The 25,128-nt window shown below is 57.7% G+C and overlaps 1 protein-coding gene across 1 annotated transcript in view; it reads right to left on the reverse strand.

Annotated features, from left to right (window-relative positions):
* Positions 1 to 21,350: 21,350 nt before the first annotated feature.
* The window catches only part of Igsf3 (immunoglobulin superfamily, member 3), a 25,669-nt gene continuing 21,891 nt past the window's right edge, over positions 21,351 to 25,128 (reverse strand). The window contains exons 8-11 of the mRNA XM_013024635.1: positions 24,711 to 25,121; positions 23,955 to 24,362; positions 22,821 to 23,315; positions 21,351 to 21,648 (exon numbers count right to left, since the gene is read on the reverse strand). Coding sequence (XP_012880089.1) covers positions 21,398 to 21,648; positions 22,821 to 23,315; positions 23,955 to 24,362; positions 24,711 to 25,121 — 1,565 coding nt within the window. The 3' untranslated portion in view covers positions 21,351 to 21,397. The remainder of the gene's footprint in view (positions 21,649 to 22,820; positions 23,316 to 23,954; positions 24,363 to 24,710; positions 25,122 to 25,128) is intronic.

Below are 25,128 nucleotides of genomic sequence, written 5' to 3' on the forward strand. Positions count from 1 at the left end.
CAACTTCAAGGAGCACAAATCTCAGGACATTATTCGTGTGTGTGTGTGTGTGTGTGTGTGTGTGTGTGTGTGTGTGTGTGCGCACATGCATGCTTGCCACTCTCAAGTCCTCAAGCTCTTGCTTCATTCTTTCATTTGTTCAAGCCTGGCACTCTACCACTTGAGCCACAGCTCCACTTCCAGGTTTTTGCTAGATAACCAGAGATAAAAGTCTCGTGAATTTTTCTGTTCCACTCTGTTTTTAAACGATCATCTCAGCCCCCTGAGTAGCTAGGTTATAGGCAGGAGCCTCAAGAAATAGTGTTTTTTCATGTTTCTTCGTAAGACACCTAGGGTCCAGGGTTGTGTGGGGTTTCTCTGTCCTTGTGCTCTCCTGTGGTGAGCGCCACGCAGGGTCCACGCCTGGACTGTCTCATCCGATGGTTGACAGACACAGAGTCTAGAAAGGCCTGGGGCTGTGGGAGGGGGAACAGAGTCCCTGGTTCTGTGTGTTCTGTGGGGAAGCCCATGGGGAGGAGGCCCACAGGGAGGAGGCCCCCGGGGTGAGGCCTATGGCAGGGGGAGGGAAAGATGAGGCCTGGAGCTGAGGGCAGCCGGCTGGGCCCGGGAGTGGACGCTCACCTCAGGTGCCTGGAGGTGGCTCAGCCTCCGCCCCGCCCCCCCCCGCCCCAGGGCACAGGAGCTGGATGTGCCAGGTGGGCACACAGACACTGCCAAGCCAGACTGGGGAGCACTGTAACTGCTCCGAGCGTGCCCAGCAGGTGGAGAGGGATGGGTAAGTGCCTCCGCCACCCCAGCCCCTGACTCTGCCTGGAAGTTGGCAGAGGAAGAAAGGGGAGGAGGAGTGTAGAGGAGTGGGGGGCAGGGGGAGAGTTGGATCTTCTGCACAGGGGCCTGCTTGTGTGGACTGAGTCCTCACCCAGTGCTAGCACCCTGTGAGCACTGAGCAAGCACCTGTGAGCACTGAGCAAGCACCCATGAGCACTGTGCGAGGCCTGTGAGCACTGTGCAGGGCCTGTGAGCACTGAGCAAGCACCTGTGAGCACTGAGCAGGGCCTGTGAGCACTGAGCAAACACCTGTGAGCACTGAGCAATCACCTGAGCAGGGCCTGTGAGCACTGAGCAAGCACCTGTGAGCACTGAGCAGGGTCTGTGAGCACTGAGCAAGCACCTGTGAGCACTGTGCGGGGCCTGTGAGCACTGTGCAGGGCCTGTGAGCACTGTGCAGGGTCTGTGAGCACTGAGCAGGGTCTGTGAGCACTGTGCAGGGTCTGTGAGCACTGAGCAGGGTCTGTGAGCACTGAGCAGGGTCTGTGAGCACTGTGCGGGGTCTGTGAGCACTGCGGTTAACGCAGCTCTGAGCACCGCCATCCTGTCCAGTGTCAGTGCCCAGCTCAGCAGACGGCCTTCATGCTCCTGGGACGTGTGCTTTACTTTGGAAAAGTTGAGGGGCTGGGAAGGTGGCTCAGTGGTAGAGTGCTCGCCTCACATGCATGAGGCCCTGGGTTCGATTCCTCAGTACCACATAAGTAGAAAAAAAGGGAAGTGGTGCTGTGGCTCAAGTGGTAGAGCGCTCGCCTTGAGCTGAAGAGCTGAGGGACAGCGGTCAGGCCTAGAGTTCAAGTCCCACTACCAACAAAAAAGAAAAAAAAGTTTGGATTCTAGAAGAGCAATTAGTGTGTGTGGGGGGGGGAGGTGCTCTGCAGGGTGGTGGGAAAGCAGGCTGGCCAGTGCTCAGTGGAGGATTGTTTTAGCATTCCCTTGGGCCTCCCCTTCCTCCTCCCTCTCCTCCTCCCTCCTCTTCCTGCCTCCACTCTGACTGTGCTAATTGCAGGTTGCTGAATAAATCCACCATCGTTTCTTTTTCTTTTTTTTTTCTTTTTACTGTAATTCCACTCAGAGCTTTTCCGCAGAACAAAGTCATTGCTCACAAAGGTCAGCCGAGGCCCAGGCCCAGGCGCCAAGGTTGAGGCCTGGCTCCAGCAATTGTGAGCTCAGCCAGGGGGGGCAGGGTCTAGGGTGCTGCTAATTTTTTTTTTACCAGTTCTGGGGCTTGAACTCAGGGCCTGGGCGGCACCCCTCAGCTTTTAGGCTCCAGGCTGCACTCCACCATCTGAATCACACCATCACTTTCAGCTTTTTGCTGGATCCTAGAATCTCATTCTCCTGAGTAGTCAGCCAGGGTTACAGGTGTACGTACAGCACCAGGCTGTGTTCATTGAGAACACTCACAGAGCCCCCGCTGCATACAGTGCCAGGCAGGAGAGGTGAATCCTCTTGGTCAGTACTGTGACTTGAACTCAGGACCCTGTGTTCCCACTGGGCTTTGTCCATTCAAGACAGGCTGTACCACTTGAGCCCACAGTCCCGCTTCTGGCTTTTTGGTGGCTCATTGGAGATAAGAATCTCACAGGCTTTCCAGCTCTGGCTGGCTTTGAACCAGGATCCACAGATCCCTCTCCTGAGTAGTTGGGATTGCAGGTGTGAGGCACCAGACTTGGCCAACAAGATTTTTATTTCACAGGCTTTATGACTAGAAGGGGCCCCTTGGCCACCTAAGAGCTACTGGGAAACTGGGGTGCCAATCCCTCCTTAGCCTTCAGAGCCACCCCTTATTTGTGTCCCGAGACCATCTCCCTACACGAAGACCTAAGGTTGTCTCTATTTGCAAGACCAGATATTGGGATATGTAGCTCTGTGAGTGGTTTCAAACATCCCTGGGGAAGCTGGGGGAAGAGGGGGCCAGGGAACTTGTGGCAGCACAGCTGGACATGGCTGGGTGGGGCCGGCCTGGCATCCAGAGCAGCCTGCCTCACGGATTCTTGACACACCTGTCCCTGGAGTCACAGAAGTCCTGACCTGACTGAGGACCTCGGGGCTCCCGCCTGTAATCCTAGCTGCTTAGGAGACTGAGATCTGAGGATCGAGGTTCAAATACCCCAGCCTGGGCAGAAAAGTCTGAGATTCTTATCTTCAATTAATTGGAAAAAGTTGGGAGTAGCTGCCGGGTGCTAGTGGCTCACACCTGTAATCCTAGCTATCGGGAAGTTGAGATCTAAGGTTCAAGGTTCAAAGCCAGCCCAGGAAAGTCCAGGAGACTCTTATCTCCAATAAACTACTCAGAAAAATCCAGTAGTGGTGCTGTGGCTCCAGTAGTAGAGCACTAGCCTTGAGTAAAAAGTAGCTGAGGGACAGCGCTCAGCCCAGGACCGGCAAAAACATGCTGGAAGTGAAGCTTTGGCTCAAGTAGTAGAACACAAGCCTTGAGTAAAAAAGCCCAGTGACAGTGGAAGGCCCTGAGTTCAAGGCCTAGCATCCTCCCTCGCCCCTCACACACACTCACATGCACACACGCACACACACACACACACACACACATCATGGACAGAGCGAGAGGAGCGTGGTGGAAAGCAGCACGCAGCAGCTGTGTCTGTTACACACTCCTCCCGATGGTTTAGTGCTGCAGAGCTCCAATGAGATGGATGTCTCTTGCTGACACTGCCAGGCGTGTCAGCGGTGAATTTCCAGAAGCATCCATCTTGGTCTAATGGCAGAGTGGGCCGGCATGGAGCCAGGGGAGCGGGAGCTCAGCATCCCCGAGCAGCGCTGGCTGGGGAGGGGGGAAGGGGGGCGGGCGGCCGGGCCCGGGGGGGGGGGGGACAGCAGAAGGGCGGTTGGAAAAACTTCCCAAGTAGAGGGGGCAGGTCTTCACCTCCAGAAAACAAAGCTGGATAAATAAACCAGTTCTGTCTCATCTTGCCAACAGGAGCAGGAAGCCAGGTGGGGTCATGCACCCCTGTAATCCTAGACCTAAGGATCAGGAGTTCAAGGCCACCTATGCTGCATAGGGATACATTTTCCAAAAGAAGGAGTGAGAGAAGCAATTTCCCCAGCTACACAGCTGGTGCAAATCTGGCTCTGGGGTCAATCTTCAGGGCTTGTACTTGGTCTGCTGATGGCAGCAGGAGGGGGCCAGCTGTGGGGCACCCCAAAAAGTCAGAGCCCTGCCTCAGCCTTGCCCTTCCCCACGCAAACTCATTTCCAAGGATGTGCGTGCGTGTGTGCACACATGCATGTGTGCGCATGCGTTTATTAGTGTGTGCATGTGTGCGTGTTTGTGCATGCACGTGTGCATGTAGGTATGTGCATGCGCACCGGCACTCAAACTCAGGGCCTCACTCTCACTTTTCCACCCAAGGCTGGTGCTTTACCATTTGAACCACACCACCGTTTCCAGCTTTTTGGTGATGAACTAGAGATACCATTTCAGGGATTTTTCTGCCCTTTTGGCTTCAAACCAGGACCCTCAGTTCAGCTTCCTAAATAGCTGGGGTTACAGGTGTGAGCCACAGCTCCTGCCTCTTCCCAGGCCTTTTGCCAAGCCCCCACGGTGTCCTGCCCGGGTCTCAGACCCTCCTGCTGCCGTGGCCTGGCTTGAGGCCAGGGCCTTGGGCGGTGTGCCCGCCGGCCCTGCCCGGCACAGCTGAGCTCCACTCCCGGTGGGTGCGGCCGGGGCATGGGAGCCAGGACGGGCGGGGGAGGAAAGGTCGGTGGTTTGCTCCGTCCGGGGCACGTGAACCAGGCCTGTGCCGACACCAAGGGCCCGGGCAATGTTCTCAGGCCAAAAATCACAGCTTTTCTCTCAGAGGAGTCACTGGGCAGCAGATTCCTGGCATTCCGCGAGGCTTTGTGGACAGGCCCCGTCCTGAGACCTCCGGCCCACACCGCCCAGGGCCAGCCAGGCAGCGTTCCTTGGAACCTGGTCTCAGATCAGCCCAGAGTGGCTGCTGGCTGGGACTCAGGGCTCCATGCTGGCTACGGTGGCCCACGCTGGGGGGAGGGGGGTAGAGGGGGAGGGTTCAGGAGGGAGGGAGAGGAACTATAGGATGAAGGCTGGAGGCATGAAGGTATGAAGGTATGAAGCTCATACCTATAGTCTCTACTGCTCAGGAGATACACAGTTTGAAAGGTGAGCAAAACAGCTAACAAGACCCCATCTCAACAAATCAGCCCAGCATGGTGGCACACAGCTGTGATCTTAGCTGCACTGGGAGAAGGAGGAGCACATGTCAAAGTTGACCTGGCCAAAGAAAGAAACACACAGCAAGAACAAGATCCCTGTCTGAAAAAGAACCGAAGCATAAAGGGCTGGAGCCGTGGCTCAAGTGGGAGAGGCCTGCCTAGCCAGTGTGAGGCCCTGAGTTCAAATCCCAGTGCCGAACATAGAGCAATTCAGGAGGACAGTTACCAGGACCTGCTCCCGCCACACCCTCTATAACCCCGCCTCAGCCTTCACAGGACCAGGGGGCAGGCATCGCGTGCCACGGTTCACAGGTGTGGAACCCTTGGCTCAGAGCTCCCCAGCTTGCCTGACCTGAGTCTTCTCACACCCAGGGCTCAGCTCCAGACCTGCTGAACTCCGCATCCCGTGTCTCCCCGGGTCACGCCCAATTCCAGGCAGGTAGAATTTTCTAGAACGATGGGGTAGCAGGTTTGCCCTGGCCTCTGCAGACCCCTCTCCTCTTCCTGGGGAACTGTGTCTCCCTGGGGGAGCAGGTCCCCAAGTCCTGACTTTCAGGGGGGGAGGGGATGAGCGGTGCGATTCAGAAACTCACTTTTCCACCAGCCTGGCTGATCTGATGGCGCCGTTTTGCATGGAGTAACAAGAGATTGTTCCGCTCTGAGACAGAGAAACCACACACTCCCCTTGGAAAGGGGCAGAAAGTTAAGTGGTACTTGGAAATCCTTTCTCAGGCTTATCTTCTGCTCCATTCATCCACACCAACGCCACCCTTGGTTTCCTTTTCTTCCCTTTCCTTTGGTCTGAACTCAAGTTCTGGAGCGCTACCATTTGAGCCACACTCCCAGCCCAGTGTTGTGCTGGTTTGGGCCCTCAGATCTCAGCCTCATGAGTAGCTGGGATTACAGGCAGAGCCACCGGTGCCTGGCCCACACTCAGATTCCTTATTATTTGTTAGATCAAAATACCCCAGTGTTCTGGGACCTTATTTAGGTGCTACTTCGCTTTTTGCTCTTGTTTTCCCTGTGGCAAGCACACTCTGTGAAAGGTGTCATCTTGCCACTCCTGGGTTGATGGATGGATGCTGCAGAACATTCTAGACTATCCCCTGGGCTGCCAGTGGTCTGAGGCCGCTCTCCTCCCTCTTCTCTCCCTCCCCATGCACTGTCTTCTGCTTGATCAGCAAGGCAAGTCCTCACGGGGTGGGGGTGGGGGACCCAGCCCTGACGGAACCGGGCGGAACCGGGCCCTGCCCTGCCAGTGCTGTCTGCATCCAGTCCTGCCCTCCCCCCTCCTGCCCCCCCCACGGGCCAGTCCCCCGCCCAACCATGTGAGATTGCCCATGTCATCAGGAGTTTGGGTCCAGCACCACCATCCACACTGCCACGGCCCGGGGCTGCTGCCCGGTGCAGTCCCACGTTCCTGGGTACAGACACTGTCCCGTGGCTTCTCAACAAAGTCCCCTTGCCCATCCATGCCATCCCACGTTCCCGGGAAGCCCGGATGATGGGCGGGAGCCGTGGGCGACCGGCTCCCCAGGCCCTCGGTGTGACCCTGGGCATCTGGGTGGGAGAAGGAGGAGGCATGGATTCATTGAGCCAGGCAGGGCCTAACGAAAGTCAGTTCCTGCCGCATGCACCGGCTCCCAGGATGGGGCCTCTGTGAGACCCCGGCCCGACAGGCCGACCAGCGTGGGCAGTGTCCTACTAGCCTCTGCTTCCAGGCACGGGGGGCTGCCCGGAACATTTCCCAGGAGCCACAGCTCACTCATTCAGAATCCAACATAGCTTGAGAGAGAGAGATGGATATAGAGACAGAGACAGACAGACATAGAGACAAAGACAGGAACAAACAAGACAGAGACAGAGACAGAGGCAGACAAAGGGAGTTATTACCACTTGGTTGTTTTTCAAATGCTGCCCAGCAGTTGTTTTTTCCCCCCGCAAATGGACCAATAATTTCGTTGTCTTAAATACATCAAACGATTCAATCGCATGTTCTATGTGGTGAAGACATTTTCCTTTGCAGTATCATTCCATATTCCTGACGCCACCCAGTCCCAGAATAAAACCACGATGCTTCAATGCGTTCCTTTCAAATATTTATAAACAATAGTGGAACTTCTTATAGCCGACCCCATGCATATTTAATTCTTCTTTTTAAGCAAGTTTTGTTCTCCCTGAGTCATTTATCGACTCTTTTCAAATTCTTCCAAAGTAGTCTGTGTGTGCATGGGCACAGAATGCCTGTACCCGGCCCAGCCTGGATGCCCCCCCCGCCCCTCCCGCCCCCCAGCCTCTCAACAGAATGAGAGGTTCAGGAGCTACAAATGCAAATTACCCAGCACACCCACTGTCCATTATCACACCTTATCACACACGTGCATGATCAGATTACCATGGCAGATTCACCACGTCCATAAATACCTACACCTGGCCACATAGAAATGCAGACTTTAAAGGTTTATTGGACAGAGGCTCTATCTAGCGTTCACACATTAGATCATATTAGATGAATACAAAAGGAAAGCGGATGGGAAATGGGATGTAAGTCATTCACCTCGTTGCTTTCACCTCCACTTATTTATTTATTTATTCATGTTTTGAACAAATACCATTCTGACTGCTGGCCCTGGGGCCGCTGGGCGGGTGCAGTGAGGCCAGCAGTCCAGCAGGGGTGCGGACGGGGCCTGGGTGGCCAAGGTGTGTGTGGAGACAGTCTGGGCAGCTGCAGCGGCTGCAGGTGTGCTTAGACTACCTACAGAGTCCTTCCCAGCCGCCAGCAGGGAGGGTGTGGAGGCCTGCCCTGTGGCCCATGGCCCCGTGGCCCTGAGGCCCACCCAGGACTGGGGTCAGGCTCCGTGTAGTAGACATCTGTTTTCTCCACACTGAGCAACAGTCTCTCGCATCATAAGAGCTTTGCCAGCTGCACTGTGAGCTTTAAAGTCGGCCTAATACAGAGGTGGGAGATTGAACAGATACAAGTGAACAGACATTCATAGACTAACACACACACACGTGCACATGCGCATGTCCACCAGCACGGAAGTCCTTCAGTCTAGCCTTCATGTGTGAGTGGAAACATGGTATTTCTGAGCTCGGCTCCTGTCTCTCAACATGTTCTCTACTTCCATCCACTTTCTGGTGTGTCATGTGATTTCATTTTCCTTTTATGGCTATGTGATATTCCAGTGTAAATGTGTAATGCGTCTTCTTCATCCGTTCATCAACTGGGAACCTCAGATGCCTCCGTTTACTTATATTGGGAAGTCTTGCACTAAACATGGCCTCTTGCCAGATCACAGGCAGGGTCCCCAGTACCTGGATTCCTACGTGTGTGTGTGTGTGTGTGTGTGTGTGTGTGTGTGTGTGTGTGTGTGTGGTGCATTGGTAGTGGGGCTTGAATTGAACTCTGGGCCTTGTAACCTTGCTTGGTTTTTGGCTCAAAGCTGGCATTCTACCACTTGAAACACACCTCCAGCCTGGCCCTTTTGCTGATTATTTAGAGGTAAGAGTCTCATGGACTTTCCTGCCTGGGCTGAGTTTGAACTACAATCCTCAGATGTGAGACTCCTAAGTAGCTAGAATTACAGGCATCAGTCAACATTTTTATTATATATATGCATATATAATATAGTATATATGATACTATATAATATAATACATTATACATAAATATGTTATATTTAATATACTATATGTTAGTTATATATTACAATAAAATATATTAATATTGATTAGTTAAATTCAATTACAATATAGTGTTTTCTCATCTACATCAAATATCCATTTATGAGGACTTCCATTGGGACATAAACACTTACAATGAGTCAACTGCATTCACTCCATCATCCCTTCCCTCCACCTTCCCTAACTTTTTACAACAACTGCAATTGATTTCATTACTCTACTTTGCATAAGTCCATGTGGTGTGTGTGTGTGTGTGTGTGTGTGTGTGTGTGCGTAAATGAGGACATTGATCCCAGAGCAACCGGATCACCTAGCACAGGTCACGCAGCAGAGGAATTCAGATCACGTGCTCCGATAAGGAGGAAGGAGATCAGATACAAGAAGCCCCGAGGCAGGACGAGGGGGAGCAGGGGCCATCCAGTGGCGTCCAGTGGCGGAGGGCCAGCCTGCGTGGATCTCCTGTCTCAGGCAGTAAAGCCACAGAGCAGGTGGCAGATTCACGAGCTGCTCGCCAGGCCCTGCTCCCCCTCCCCCCTCCGCCCCCACGGGAATCTAGCAGAAACCCCAAGCAGCCATCTTCATTTTGTGGCTTGGAGGGATGGAAAATTCCAGATCAGCAAGCAGCATGGCCTCTCCAGATCTCCTTCCGAGGGTTTTCAGACCCGTTAATGTTTCACCTGGGCGCGGGCCGTGCCCTTTGCCTTCCAGCAGCGGCCTGGCCACAGGGCCAGGGTGTCTGTGATCTGCAGCATTGGATTAGCTGCCTCTCCCCACCTGACGCAATGCACGTGGACCAGCGGAAGGAGATGTGGGGGACTGGGGAACCCCCCCAGGATGGCCGGGGACCCCCCCCCTCATGGCCTTGCTCACATGCTCCTTGGTTCCTCAGGATGGCAAAGCTGACTTGCGGGCCGCAGCAGCTGATTGTCCCCCCCGCCCCCCCACTCCCTAACTCCCCCTCTGGCACCAGGGACCGGACCCTCCCAGGGGCCTCTCCCACCCCACAGCCTGCACAGGCTGCCTGGCCCCGTGGGAGATGGGTGCCCTGCCCTCACCCCGCCGTGTCACCTGCCGCGAGCGCCTGTGCCTGGCGTCTGGTTGTGTGGGGGTTGCTGTGGGGGGCCGGCGCCCCTCTCAGCCCTGCCCCCCATGGGCTGGCGTCCTGCCGGGGGATCCAGCCCGGTCCCTGGCCAGGACCAAGCCGTATCAAGCCCCGGTGGTCCTAGGAGGCCCAGGCCCCGACGTCCGCCGCCCCAGAGCTCTGGGAAGGGCTGGGGTAGGGGGTGAGGTGGGGGCGGGGTGAAGGGGGTGTGTGTGGTGTTTCAGGCCTGGAGACTCAGGTCAGCCTCAGGCCCAGGAGACTCACAGGGCTGCTGAGTAGCAGCAAGGCCTTCCCCACAGGGGACCTTACCCTGCCCAGCCAGTGGGGGGCCGGGACACCTGGTATGGAGACAGGGGGGTAACCTGAGCCCCCAGAACTGCTCAGCTGTGAGGTGTCTGTTTGTGAACTTTCTAGAAGACAGGCTGTGTCTATGCCTTTCTGTCAAGAACTCTCTGGTTGGCTCAGGGCTGTCATCCTACCTACTGAGGCTGAGATCGTGGTTCAAAGCCAGCCAGGGCAGGAAAGTCCCTGAAACGCCTTACCTCCAATTAACCAGCAAAAAGCCTGGGCTGCTACCGGGTGCCGATGGCTCACGCCTGTCATCCTAGCTACTCAGGAGGCTGAGATCTGAGGATCTCGGTTCAAAGCCAGCACGAACAGGAAAGTCCGTGAGACTCTTATCTTCAATAAACCACTAGAAACTGGAAGTGGCACTGTGGCTAAAGCAGTAGAGTGCTTGCCTTGAGCTGAAGAGCGCAGGGACAGCGCCCAAGCCCAGAGTTCAAACCCCATGACCAAAAAAAAAAAAAAAAGCCTGGGTTGGCTTTGAACCATGTTCTGTAAATCTCAGCCTCCAGCCTCCTGAGTAGCTAGGATGACAAGTATGAGCTACCAGCACCTGGCTGAAAGGATGTGTTTGGTGGAAAATTGAGTGTTCTGGGTAGGAGGTCAAGAAAGAAGAAAGGCTGGGCACCAGTGGCTCATGCCTGTCATCCTATCTACTTAGGAGGCTGAGATCTGAGGATCTCGGTTCAAAGCCAACCCTGGGCAGGAAAGTCCATGAGACTCTCATCTCCAATGAATCACCAAAAAACCAGAAGTGGCGCTGTGGCTCAAGTGGTAGAACGCTCATCTTAAGCTGAAGAGCTGAGGGACAGTGCCGAGGCGAGGCCCAGAGTTCAAGCCCCACGATCGACCAAAAAAAACAAAAACAAATAAGAAGCAGCAGCAGCAGCAGCAAAAAGCAAGGCCCTTGGAGGCTGTGTGAGAACAAATTCCCCCCATTCCCTTGCTGCATTGAGGGGTCTTTGGCAGCCCAAAACCCAACGGGGTCCTTTGGCCAGGCCCCAGGGAATTTACTTCAAAGCCAGTTCAATCCCCAGAGCTCTTCCCAGCAGAAAATTAACCACCAGGATTCATGTCCCTGTCCTCACCCAGGCTGGGGTGGGGACACGTTCACTCATAGGGTCACAGCCAGGCGTGACTCCCCCACAGAGGCCTGGCCCCTTGGGGTCTCCCCATATCACACAGGAGCTGTAAAAATGCTCACCTTCCCCCTTACCAAAGTCCCGTCCCCTGCTCCTCACAGCCCCAGTGGATTTTACAGCCCGGCCTTGGTGACTGCGTCCTTGCTCAGCGAGCTCAAGGTCTGAGGGCCCTGTGGAGGGGCCTCCTGCTTGTTATTCATGGAAACGGAGAACTTTCCACTCTCCTGGACCCTCGGGGTGGGGGGGGGAGGGGAGGTTCATGGAGCACAGTGGAACTGGAAGCTGTTGTAATGATTAATAAACAGGTGAACTCAGTATCACAGGACCGGCGGGCGGGAACCTGGGCTGGGGCTGAGGTGGTGGGGGATGGCAAGGAGAAAGAGCTGCAGGGCCAAAATCGGGGAGATAAGAAGGCACTGGAACGCCCTTGTGAAATTGGTTCTCAGGCTCCAGGCCTGAAGCCCAGCAGTCGCAAGCCAGGCCCAGCCCTGGCCCCCACAGGCCGCAGAGAGAGATGCGGTGAAGGTGGGCAAAGGCAAGGGCACCCAGGGCATCACCAGGCCTCCGGGTGCAGACCTCGGGCACGGGTGGAGTGGGGAGAGTTGGGACCAGGTGAGAAAGGCCGTGGGGTTCATGCAATCTCTGGTCCTGGTGCAGCCGGCTGTGCCCTGAGCTCCGGCTCTGTCCTGGAAGGATCTGGAGCCATCCTTGCACGCTCCTTGGAACAGAGCAGAATGGGGGCGGGGGGGGGGAGGGAGGGAAGGGGGCGCTTCTGCCAGGCTGGCTGTTCACTTTAATGTGATCAGAAGGAGGCCCTGACCGTGGAGGCCGTCCACACGAGGTGCTTGTCTGAATCTTCTCTTTCCTTCTAGAACAGGGTGATGGTGAAGGGTCTGGGACCGAGAAGAGCTCAAGTCCCAGGCACAGAGAGAGAGAGCTGGGGCGTTAGTGCATTCCCAGGGCATGGCAGAAGCAGGTTCTGGGCCTCCTGTTATAATCTAAATTGGGGGAGGGTGCCACACTCCCTGGGGAGCCCAAGACCGCGAAGGTGGAAAGGGGAGGCCAGCACCTGCGGAGAGGAGTGCTGGACCCCGATTCTGCGTCCTGAGAGCCAGAGCGCTGGGACGCTTCAGGAAAAGGCACTGCTTGGGGGGTGGGGGTGGGGGGGATTTGGGAAGTGGGGCTGTGCCTCAAAGTGGTAGAGTGCTAGTCTTGAACAGAAAAGCTCAGGGACAGAGCCCAGACCCTGAATGCAAGCCACACAACCACCAACAAAACAGCCAGGCAGCGGTGGCTTACACCTGTCATCCTAGCTACTCAAGAGGCTGAGATCTGAGGACTTTGGTTTGAAGCCATCTTGGGCAGGAAAGTCTGTGAGATTCCTACGTCCAATGAACCATCAGAAAATCAGAAGTGTGGGGCTGGGAAGGTGGCTCAGTGGTAGAGCGCTTGCCTTGCATGCCTGAGGCCCTGGGTTCAATTCCTCAGCACCACATAAGAAAAAAGAAAAAAGCCAGAAGTGGCGCTGTGGCTCAAGTGGTAGAGCGCTAGCCTTGAGCTGAAGAGCTGAGTGACAGCGCCCAGGCCCAGAGTTCAGGCTCCACGACCGGACCCCCACCCAAAAAAAAAAAATCAGAAGTGTCACTGTGGCTCAAAGTGGTAAATAGGTCACTTGCCTTGGGCAAAAGAGCTCAGGGACAGCCCCCAGGCCCAGAGTTCAAGCCCCTCGACTGACAAAAAGGAAGGCCCTGCATAGTCCTCACCACACCATACAAGCAATGTCACCTCTGCTGACTCCAGTGGCCCAGCAAAACCAGGAAATGGACATCTGTACAATGCGAAGACAGCTCAGACTCCACTGGGTGTGCAAGCACTCTGTGCACACATGAACACACCCACACCAGGGCTTCAACTCTGGGCCTCTTGCTCTTCTTTTGCCTTTTTTTTGCTCTACCACTTCTGGCTTTTTGTTGGCTAACTGGAGATAAGAGACTCAGACTTCAACCTCCTAAGTAGATGTGAGTAGGCATGGGCCGGCTCATGGCTCGGAGTTTGTATATTTCCCCCACTCACCACAGTCCAAGTTTGCCTGTGTCTGGGGAGAGCAGCTTCCCTGACTGTTGATCTCAGGGTGGCAGGAAGTCCCCTAGCCTGGTACGGTGCTGGCCCCCCCTGCCCCCCGCGCTGGCGTCCGCAGACATTGACGTAGGACGAGGTGCGGCTGAAGGAGGGGGCCTGATCAGCTGGGGTTACAAAGGTCGCCAATACTTCATTCCTCATCATTTAAAAACCTGCTTCCTTGGCTCTTTGACAAGAGGTGGGAGCCAGAATGTTCTAGAGGGGGACAATAAACCAGTCCTTTTCTTCCTCCTCCTCTTGTTCCTTCTCGCGTCCAGCTCAGAGCACCCTCCCCACCTCAAAGCCTTCGTCCCAGACTCAGAAAGAACTCTGTGTTCTGAGTTGGGTGGAGTTTCTTACAGAAAAGCAGGTGGCAGGGTAGGGTGGGGGATGGGGACGGATGTGGATTAGAGGTGGCAGATGGGCGGGGGGGGGGGGGATTCTCCAGCCACCTAGACAGGAAGGAGCAAAACTACAGTCTGTGTGGGCATAGTGACACACACCTGTAATCCCAGCACTCAGCAGGTGGGGGCTGGAGGACTGAATTTGAAGCCAGCCTGGGCTGGAGAGCAAGACCCCAGCTGTGAATAGATGACCAATGGATGGATGGATAGATTATAGCCATACAGAGATAGGTGATAGATTAATTATAGCAACAGAGAGATAAATGATAGATAGATACATAGGCAGATAGGATAGCTAGCTAGCTAACTAGCTAGATTCCCCCAAACCCCTCCTCAAAAGAACCAGAATAAGGCTGGGAAGGTGGCTCAGTGGTAGAGCGCTTGCCTTGCATGCAAGAGGCCCTGGGTTCAATTCCTCAGCACCACATAAGCAAAAAAGAAAAAAGCCGGAAGTGGCACTGTGGCTCAAGTGGTAGAGCGCTAGCCTTGAGCTGAAGAGCTGAGGGACAGCACCCAGGCCCAGAGTTCAGGCCCCACGACCGGACCCAAAAAAAAAAAAAAAAAAAAGAACCAGAATAAGGCTGGGAAGGTGGCTCAGTGGTAGAGTGCTTGCCTTGCATGCATGAGGCCCTGGGTTCGATTCCTCAGCACCACATAAGCAGAGAACCAGAAGTGGTGCTGTGGCTCAAGTGGTAGAGCGCTCCCCTTGAGCTGAAGAGCTGAGGGAGAGTGCCCAGGCCAAGAGTTCAGGCCCCACAACTGACCAAACCCCCCCCCCCCAGAATAGAGGATCTTGGTTTTCCACCACCACCACCACCACCACGCCTTTGTTTGTTGGCCTTTGGCTTGTTATGGGGGCAGGGTGGGGCGCCGGCCTTGCAGGCTGGGCTCAGAGGGGCTCAAAGACACAGGGTGTTTGGTACTCCCCTCCCCCCAGGGATACCCTGGGCAAATCTGGCCATGGTGGACATGGGTGCTGCGGAAGGCCCGTGGCCCCGCTGGCCCGCCCTGGCCCTGCGCTTGGCTGGGTCCTTGGAGCTTGACCTTCAGCTCGGGGCGGCCAAGGTCAATGGAGGACAGGCCAGTGGCCTTGCTCTAGGTGAGCCGCCTGTGACTCAAAACAAAGGACCCCAGTGTTGCTATGTGTGCATGTGTGCTGCCCTCTGCTGGCCACCAGGGTGTTGCTCAGGGGCCCTGAGCCAGAGACCTGGCCATTAGGCCCCAGAGACCCCCAACACCCGCTCCTTCAGCAGCCTGGGAGCTGGTGGGGCTGGGGGAGTGTGGAAGCAGCTACAGCAGGATGGGAGGCTGCCCACCAAGTTGGGGCAGGGGTGGCAGATGAGCGCCATCAGGCCTGACCCCGAGGCTGATCAGGAGGCTGAGCGCTGAGGATTGCAGTTCGAGGTCAGCCTGGACAAGAAAGTCCAAGGGACTCTTATCTCTAATAACCACCTAAAAAACTTTGCTGCTTCCCCTCAGCTGCTCACTACTGATTCCCAGGGGCGGTGTCACCCCACTTTCTGACTTGCTGTTGGGACTGAGATGTCTCATGGGGTCCCCCACCTCTCTTTGCTCTGGGGGCCGAGGGGCCACAGCTTTGAGCACTTTGCTCACCCCGCCTTCTCCCTCCTCTGCCAAAGGCGGAGGCAGGGGAGGGAGGGAGAGGGGAGGTCAAGGCCCTGGGGTGGTGGGGCCAGCAGAAGCCACCCTGCCTGTCCCCCGCAGCCTCTCTGTGGGCCTCCGGGCCCGGGGTGTGTGACCGTCACCTGGCTGGCCTGCCAGGACAGAGAGAGCATTGTCAGGGACCACTCAGGAAACCCCAGGTCCGGACGCCAGCATGCGTGGGCCCTCTCCCCAGCCCACAGGTCCCACACGGCGCCTCTGCGTCCCTAGAACCATGGAAGGGGACACCGTCCGTGGCCGCAGCATGGAGCTGCCACGTGGATCCACGCCGTGGATCCTCACGGGATGCTCATGCAGGGCAGCTTACCCCGCAGCCACCGGGTCGCGTGGGATGTGCACCTGAGCCCACATCCGCACCCTGCTGGTCCCGCCCCTCGACCTCATCAACTGCCCCCCTCCCCTCCCGGTGGCCACACACTCCCTTGGCCCAAGAAAACGGCCAGAGGCCAGTCTGGACAGAGCCTCTCCTCCCTGTCTGACTCTGTCTCCGTCTCAGGGCTCCTGAGGACAGTAGTAGTATATAATTAAGCTCCTTGGCTACCCTCAAGGCACATGGGAATGGCCTAGATAACACTTTCATGGAGTCTGGAAACTTCTTAGCACCATGAGCTCTCGAGGAGTTGCTGGAGAATGCATGTCGGTCTAAAATTGCTTTTGAGGAGAGCCGTGGAGTCCCTGTGATTGTGGTAAGCGGCGAAGGACAGAGACCAAGGGGCCAGCGGCTCCTGCGTAATCACGGCCCACTGCTGGCCGAAGGGCTTCCTCCTCCCCAGGTCTTTCTGGTGACGTTGTCCTGCGTGGGCCTCGGCCCTCTGCCAGCTCTGGGAGGAGGCGACCAGACAGGAGGGGCAGCAAAGCAGCACGCCAGGCTTGGTGGCAGGTGTGTGTGTGTGTGTGTGTGTGTGTGTGTATGCAGGCCTGTAAGTGCGTGTGCGTGCCAGTTGTGATGTGGGGCTTGAACTCAGAGCCTGGGAATGGCTCTGAGCTTTTCACTCAAGGCTAGCATTCTGCCACTTGAGCCATAGCGCCACGTCCAGCTTTTTGGTGGCTTGTTGTGGGTAAGAGTGTCACAGGCTTTTCTGACCGGGCAGGCTTCAAACCGCGCTCCTCACTCAGATCTCAGCCTCTCGAGCAGCTGGGATGGCTGTCTGGCGCAGTGGCAGTCTCCAGGTTCCCTGTTTATCCCAGGGTCTCGCGATGACAGCCCGCCGGCCACGGCCGTCCTGGCAAGTCCTGTCCTTGCCCTCCCGGGTGCCGGCTTCCTGTCCCTCCGCTCTGGGTAGTGTGGCCATCTAGAAGGGAGAGCGGCCCGCCTGGCATATCTGCTGCCCCGAGGAGCCCCAGGCATCTGGGGCTGGCTAATCTGGGACTTCCTCCTGGCAGCCCCCAGTGCCTGTGGCTCCTCCTAGGGGAGAAGGGGGAGCCCTGTAGCCAATCACAGAGCCAGGTTTGCTCCGGCCACACACCCCCATGCCAGCCTGGACCTGGGGCTCAGGTCCCGCCCTCTCTCATCCTTCCTGCCTTCCAGGTGTCTGGGAGCTTCAGGTAGCAGCCCTGCTCTATGTGTCACATGGCAGCCGTCAGCTGTGGGGGGGGCGGGGGGAACGGCCTCGACTGTGTGCTCTGTCCATCAACCTGACATTTCCACTCAAAGCTGCCACGGGGCAACCCAACCACCTCATCGTGAGGATGAGGACCAGAACAGGGGCCCCCTGTGCGGCACACTAGTGGCTCCAGCTACGCAGGACGCCACAGAGAGAAAGATCACGGTCTGAGGCTAGCTTAGGGCAAAAATGGACCTCAGTGCACGTCATTTCAGGAGAAAGGGCTGGGGGTGGGGGGGGAGTGTGGCCCCAGCTAAAAAGGCCATCTTAGCAATGCCAGGCCCTGGCATCACCACCAGAAACAAAAAAGAGGAGGAAGAGAAAGAGAGAGAGGACAGAAGGCAGATGCAGCCGCTCTCAGCTAGATGAGACTGGAACCCAAACGCCAGCCATGGAGGCTTCTGGCAGCCATCTACGAGACAGAGCCACAGCCCTCACATACCCAGTGGGAGCATAAGACAGAGACCAAATGTTCCCTCACCACGCAACCCCTCCCCCCAGGCCACATGCTCCCCCTTCTCTACTTCCAGAGAGTTCTTCCCAAGGGAGGGAGATAAAACGCAAGGACAGGAGCTTCAGCAGCTGCCGCCCGAGGCTCACTAGCTGTGACCAGCCACAGCCACCTCCCCACGGGACCAGTCCTCACAGGCCAGACTCCAGGCTCCGGCGTGGAAGTCAGGCCTGGCTGGGGCTAGAGGAAGCAGTGTTCTAGAAGGCTGGGAAGGTTAATAGGAAGCAGTGGAGGCAGAAACCCTGCCACGAGGCAGCTCAGGCCCAAATTAGATCAGCATAGCTCCAGCTTGCACGAAAGTACCCGCTCGGAAATTTTTTTGGTGGATGGCTCTAGGTCAGGCTCTCTCGGTGCTTCCCGGTCCCTCTGGTAACTGAGAAATGACTTCCACCCTCCCACATCTTGCTTGGAAAATTATTTTCTTCAGGTCCTGGAATGATTTTCGCCTGCTTGATTTTCTTTGCTCAAGACTTAGGCTCTACACTTCTGGCTTTTGGTGGGCTAACTGAAGATACCTTTCTCAGATTTGTCTGCCCGGGCTGGCTTTGCCCTGTGATCCTCAGCTCTCAGCCTCCTGAGCAGCTAGGATGACAGGTGTGAGCCAACGGTGCGGTGCGAGGCTGGAACACATTTCCTGGGGAGAAGTGAGTACCCTGGTGCCAGGCCCCGCCCAGGCTCTTCATTGAGCCCCGGGGGCCCGCAGGCTCCTCAGGAACTGCAGCTGGTCTTGTGCAAGAGCGACACCCAGTGTACATTCACGGTATTGCACTCCAGCTGCGGCTCCAGAACCAGCCCCTGGCTCCTAGGTCCCCACTTCTGAGGTTGAGTTGCTGGGTACCAGTATGGTTGTCTTGAGGAGCTGGGGTGTCCCATCAACGCCCCCCCCCAGCATGCCTGCCCAACAGTGCCCACCACAGGACCTTTGATTTCCTTTGATTTCATGTACTTTGAGACTTTCCTGCCTGGCTTTCCTGGCTTCCAACTGTGATCCTCAGATCTCAGCCTCCTGAGCTGCTAGGATGACAGGCGTGAGCCACTTGGCTGGAAATATGAAGCTTAGAATGTCACTTGTCACTCATAGTGGGCCCTGCCTGCACACTGCACAAACTGTCATTTTCACTGGACAGCTCATGGGAAGACATTCGTTTCTCTACACTGACTGGACTTTCCCAAAGGGACTCCGTCTGCATCCCACTCCATTTCTCTTTTTTTTTTTCTTTTTCATTGTGTAATTCCTAGCAAGAAAGTACATGGGGAGAAAAAAAAAAGGTAAAACTAACACCTAACAGCCAGGCACCAGAGGCTCATGCTGAGAAGCAGAGGATCAAGGTTCAAAGCCAGTCCAGGCAAAAAATTCTGGACTCTATTTCCAACTAGATAGCAAAAAACTAGGCTGGAGGCACAGCTCAGGTGGTAGAGCACCAGCCTAACAAGCAAGCTGAGCAATCCATGGACACTGGGTCTTAGCAGGCCAATGCCAAGGGCAGAAATCTAGATGACGAAGCACAGGCGGACTCCACACGTATCATCAACATAATTTACTACACTTCTCTGAGGTTATATAAAAACGCTTTAGTGCAACATCTTACAAATAGTTTTTCCTTTAAAAAAAATAAAAACACAAAAAAACAACAGCTCTCTACCACGAATGGGTTCTTACCCCATTTTTTTTCAACAATTAACTGCAGAGAAACCATTGTAAAGAATATGAAAACTTGCTACGGAAGCACCCCAGCGAAAGAGGGGCGCGGCTGGGTTATCTGCCTGTCCTGGGCAGGCCTCGGGGCGCAGGGCATACCGCACACGGTACACTGCAGGTCTTCACCAACGCCACCCCGCGGACACAGAGTCGGCAGTGCCCGCTTTTCCAAGGCTGAGGCTCGGGCAGATGATGTGCAGGGAGGCCACACAGCCACCAGAGGGCACCACCGCCAGCAGGACGCCACATTTCCATAGAAATGCTTACAGAACCAGGGTCCTGGGGTTTTTTTCATAGAAAGCTCAAAGCTCAACTTCTTTCCCCCAGCCCCATAGAAAAGACAGGAGAAAAACAAAAGCGCAATTGTTAAAATACTGGAGTCGGGTTTTTCTTTCGAACTTCCTGCACTGTTACACACTCGACTTCACGGCTCAGCTCCAGCCACGGTGCCTTTCCACTCAGGCAGGGAAGAGTCATCCTCAGCTCACGAGAGCTGGCATCTGCACCCCTGAACTGAGTGAACCGGGCAAAAGCATTCTGTGCACTGGCCTCCCAAGGCCCCACGTCCACATGTGCCTGGGGTCTGACTCCTTCCAGCCTACTCTTAGACCCGGATCCACAGGGCTCTCCTCAGACTCCATTCCACAAGTCTTTTCTTTTTCTCCCGAATGGATGTGCGGCGTGGCCCGGAGGGGGCTCAGCCGTCCCTCCAGGGGGCAGCTGACAGCATTCACCCAACAGGGGCACCCAACCTAAAACCAGGACCCGGGAGGCGGAGATTGGAGGATCGCTGCCTGAAGCCAGCCCCAGCAGGAAAGTCTTGACTTGAATCTCCGCCGAAGCAGCACCACGCTGGGAGCAGAGCTGTGGCTCATGGGGCACAGGCATAGCCTCAGCTGGGAAGCTAATGGACAGAACCCAGTTCAAGCCCCAGTACCGGCACAAAAAGGGGGGAGGGAAAAAGGGAAGGACCTGCCTCCCCCCCCCCACAGCACCCCCAACTGACACGAGGCGTGAGGAGCACCCTCCCCCTCCCTCCTCTCTTCTTTACTTCCTAGAGACAGGGCCTTACTATGGAGGCCAGGTTGGCCTCCAACCCTCTACCTTCCTGCCTTCCCCTCCGGCATGCTGGATGACAGGCGCGTGCTTGGCTACCAGCCAGGATCCTGATGCCCGTTCTCTCTGGACAGTGAGCTGTGGGGACAGGGGCGTGAGGAACAGGAAGACATCACTGTCTCTGGGGATGGTGGAGGGAGAAAGGAAACACGGGGCTCTGTCCCCATCCATGGTCCCTCCACGCTGGGCGAACAGTGGCGGCCTGACCCTGGCGGCTCAGCCCTGGCTGTCTCTCTTCCAAGTCTGACAAAGCACCGGAGGGCACCAGCTCTGGTCCGAGGCTCGGGTGTGTGGTCACTACGGCAGCCTCGGCCGCGGAGCGCAGCAATTTCCTAGAGACTTTCACTTTCTTGGCAAGGATGAGATGCCCCTGTTCTGTTCGCTCCCTGGCCGGGCACCGCTGGCCCTGATGGTGCAGGGCTGGTCCTGCCAAGTTCCTGGAAGCCACACTGGAGGGCTCCTGCACGGCAGCCCACAGACAAGCCATGCGGAGCCACATCACGCGGGGCCACACCACCCTTTTCAAGTCTTGTTAAGATACAACCCCCCCCAACCAAACATGTCTGGGTGTGTTCGGGTTCTGGCACGGCATTTTCAAGTGTGCAAATCCAGAAGGCTCTGGAAGGCCCCGTTGATGCCGCCCGCCATCCCTCGGCCAGGGGCGGTCTGGGATTCCGCCCGCAGCACCGTGGAGGCTGAAGAGGAGCCGGAAAGGTCTAGAAGGGGCCATGGTGAAGGCCCAGCGCCGGTGGTGCATGGCATCCCCGGGCTGTCACGACACACATGGACCCCAAACTAGGAAGCTACAGCGGCCAGGTCCTGCCATGGCGCAGGGGCGAAGGGCGGGGCCTCCGCCGGCCACCGTGGCACATCACACCGTGGGGACATCACGGGGACGCTTTCCAAGTGGTGTTTTCCCGGCAGCCGCGGTGGGCGCCGGCACTGCCGGGGGCCCCACAGCCCGCTAGTCGATGGCCCCTGGGTGGATGCTGAGTGCCGGGGGCTCCAAGCAGGTTGGGGAGTAGTTGAGGTGCGGCTCCTTGATCCACAGCAGCGGTACCCCGTTCTTCCCCTCCGCGCCGCGGCCTGCGCCCCGGCTCTTGAAGCGCACGAGCAGGATGGTGATGACGAGGATGCCGAAGATGGGGAATGGGTAGAAGAAGACGAAGTAGAAGAGCGCGTCGTTGGAGCAGATGAGGGACTGCAGTGTGGGGCCTGGGAGGACACGGGATAGGCTTGGTGAGGCCGGACAACCACATCCACGCCAAAGGCCACACCAGCCCCACGCATGCAAGCGGGCCTCCCCCCAAAGGGCCACGCTCTCCCACTCACAGTGGCAACTTCACATGGCCCAGCGACCCCACGCTCTGCCCCATCTCACAGAAGGGAGCTGGCTGTGACCTGACCGCATCTAGCAGGCCACAGAAGCCACAGCGGCCCATGTGGCACGGGTCCCCAGACACCCTTCTCTGCCACCATCGCCCTTCTTGGGGCACTGCACACGACCCCTCCCACTGCTTCCCACGGCAGCGCCGGATGTGACTCCAGACTAAGGATGCCAACCCTGACACCACTGTGACCTGGGGACACCCGGAGGCAGGGGAGATGTGCCCCATGCCAGCCAGCGGCCGTGCTATAAAAACTGCAAAAGGGGCTGGAAAGGTGGCTCAGTGGTAGAGCGCGTGCCTTGCATGCCTGAGGCCCTGGGTTCGATTCCTCAGCACCACATAAGCAAAAAGAAAAAAGCTGGAAGTGGTGCTGTGGCTCAAGTGGTAGAGCGCTAGCCTTGAGCTGAAGAGCTGAGGGACAGCGCCCAGACCCAGAGTTCAGGCCCCACGACCAGACCCCCCCCCCCAAAAAAAAAAAAACCAACAAAAACTGCAAAGGAGCTCCTGAGAGCCTCCAGCCTGTCAGAGCCTGCGGATTCCTCTGGAAACTGGAGCTGCCCAGCCCATCTTTGAGCCCCCAAAGCTCAGGACCCCATCCACATGCCTGCTTCCTCCACTGTAGGGGTGTTCTCATCCTGCTTTGCTTCCCTTCCACTGCCCAGCATGACAGAGAAAAAGTGCAGTCTGGGTTCAGTGGCTCACGCCTGTCATCCTAGCTACTCAGGAGACTGAAATCTGAGGATCGTGGTTCAAAGCCAAGCCAGGCAAGGAAGTTTGTAAGACTCTTATCTCCACTGAACCACCAGAAAACCGGAAGTGGTGCTGTGGCTCAAGCGACAGAGCACTTGCCCTGAGCTGAAGAGCGCAGGGACAACGCCCAGGCCCAGAGTTCAAGCCCCAGGACTGCCCCCCCGCCCCCGCCAAAATAAGCACACATGAACCCCGGGGTCAGCTGTGGATGTGAAGTGAGCCGTGACCCTCCCCCGGGAGAGGACTCACCGGTGTCCAGCACTCGGATGCTGACGGGGGCGGACTCCTCCTCCGTGAGCCGATACCAGTCCTGGGGACCCCGCAGCCACTCCTCCACTCGGCAGGAGTAGTTGCCCGTGTCGTGGGGGCTGGCGCGCAGCACAGTGAGGCGGAACAGCAGCGGTGACAGCCTCTGGAAGCGGAGCCGGCCCTGCCAGGGGCCACCCTCAGGGCCGAAGACGGCATCGGGGTCCACACTCAGCAGCACAGTCCGCTCTGTGGGCTCCTCCTGCTCCTGCTCCTCCCTGTCCCGCTCTTCCTCCTTCAACTCCTCCTCCTCCTCCTCCTCGCTCTCTGGACCAAGGCTGCCCCTCCTCCCTCCGGCTCTAGTCCTCAGGGAGTACCAGGCTACGGCAAAGCGTGAGTCCTGGCTTGAGCGGGACACGATGCTACAGTCCAGCTGGAAGGTGGCCTTCTCCGACACAGTGGTGTTGGGGACCACCGAGTCTACCTGCAGGGCCGCATCTGGTGGGAGAGGGCAGGGAGAGAAGGGAGACAGGCTGACTTACTGATCCACACAAACCAAATGTGCTTCATCCGCTCCTCAGACGCCACGTCCACACACCAGCTCCAGCGCCCACCAGCAGCATGGGGCGGGGCTGTGTGTGGAGACGTGCAGTCAGTCAGGAAGTCCCCAGGCCAGCACCAGGGTCACACCTGCATCCTCCTAGTCACTTAGGAGGCTGAGATCCCGAGGATCGCAGTTCAAAGCCAGTCTAGGCAGGAAACTCTGTCAGACTCTCATCTCCAATTAACTACCAAAAAGCTGTCAGTGGAAATATGGCTCAAGTGGTAGAGTACCAGCCTTGAGCAAAAAAACTCGAGGGGCAGTGAACAGGCCCTGAGTTCAAGCCCCAGTAGTGATGTGCTAGAGGGAGCTGAAAGAATCCTGTGGGGAACTGCCACCCCATAGGGAGCCACAGGCGCTACGCCCCGCCTACCCACACCTGTACCCCACTACCCACACCTGCGCCCTACCTACCCACACCTGCACCCCACCTAACCACACCTGCGCCCCACCTGACCGTGCTGCAGCCCTCCTGGCCACACCCACCCACACCTGCGGCGTTCCCTCCCCGGGCCGCGCCCGGCCCGGCCCCTCACCTGGCCGCAGCACCGTCAGGGTGGTGGGGCCCGCGGTGTCCTCCGCGCGCTTGTACCAGGCGCCGCCGGGCCCGGGCAGCCACTCCTCCACGCGGCAGCTGTAGGCGCCGCTGTCCTGCACGGCCACGTCGTCCACCTGCAGCCGGAACACGCCCGGCGCCGGGCTCTCGGCGTGCAGCCGCCCGCGCAGCCGCTGCCGCGCCGCCTGCTCGCCGTAGCTGAAGGTGTGGTCGCGGCCCAGCAGCGCCAGCGTCTCCCGCTCCGGCTGGTTGGGCTTCCACACGAACCACTCCACGGCCAGCTGCGACGCCGCGCTCGTGCGGTTCAGCACCACGCACTCCAGCTGCGCGCGCCGCGTCTCCAGCACCGACAGGTTGCCCTGCGCCTGGCTCAGCTTCAGGCGGCTGTCTGCGGGGAGGCGCGGCCGTGAGGACGGAGGGCGCACGCGCCTTCCACGGAAGGACCTAGCGCCGTCCCGCGCGAGCCCCATGCAGGCAGCATCGCGTGCCCAGGCCGAGCTCGTGGGCCAGTGCTCCGCGGAGCGTGGCCCTGGTCCTGAGGGCAGGCCGCAGGGCGCGGGAAAGCCAGAGCCCCCCCCCTGTCCCGCCCTCAGGGCGTAGCCCCACCCCGCAGAGCGTGTGCGTGCCCCGCCCTGCCTGCACGGCCCCGCCCCTCAGGGTATGCAGCCCCGCCCCGCCTGCGCGGCCCCGCCCTCAGGGTATGCAGCCCCGCCCCGCCGTGCGTGCCCCGCCCCACCTGGCTGGCGGACGGTGACCTCCGTGCGCCCCGAGACCTCCTCCGCCAGCTTGTACCAGGCGTAGTTGGGGCTGAGCAGCCACTCCTCCACGTGGCAGTAGTAGCTGCCGCTGTCGGCCAGCTCGGCGCGGTGCACGGTGAGGCTGAAGAGGCCGCCGGCCGCCAGGCGCTCGAGCTGCAGGCGTGCGCGCAGCCGCGCCTCCTCGGCGTAGGTGCCGTACTCGAAGGCGGCGCGGTGCGTGGTCTTGAGGATGAGCTTGCCGTCGGCGTCGGCGGCGCGGTGCACGTACCACAGCACGGCGAAGCGCGAGTCCGCGCTGGTCTGCGCGCGCACCGAGCAGTTGAGCTGGATGGAGCCGCCCTCCACCACCGACAGCGTGCGCTTCCACTTGCTCACCTGCAGCTTCGTCACTGCGGG

Source organism: Dipodomys ordii, unplaced genomic scaffold (genome assembly GCF_000151885.1).
Source record: "Dipodomys ordii isolate 6190 unplaced genomic scaffold, Dord_2.0 Scaffold78, whole genome shotgun sequence".
Taxonomy (NCBI): Eukaryota; Metazoa; Chordata; class Mammalia; order Rodentia; family Heteromyidae; genus Dipodomys; species Dipodomys ordii.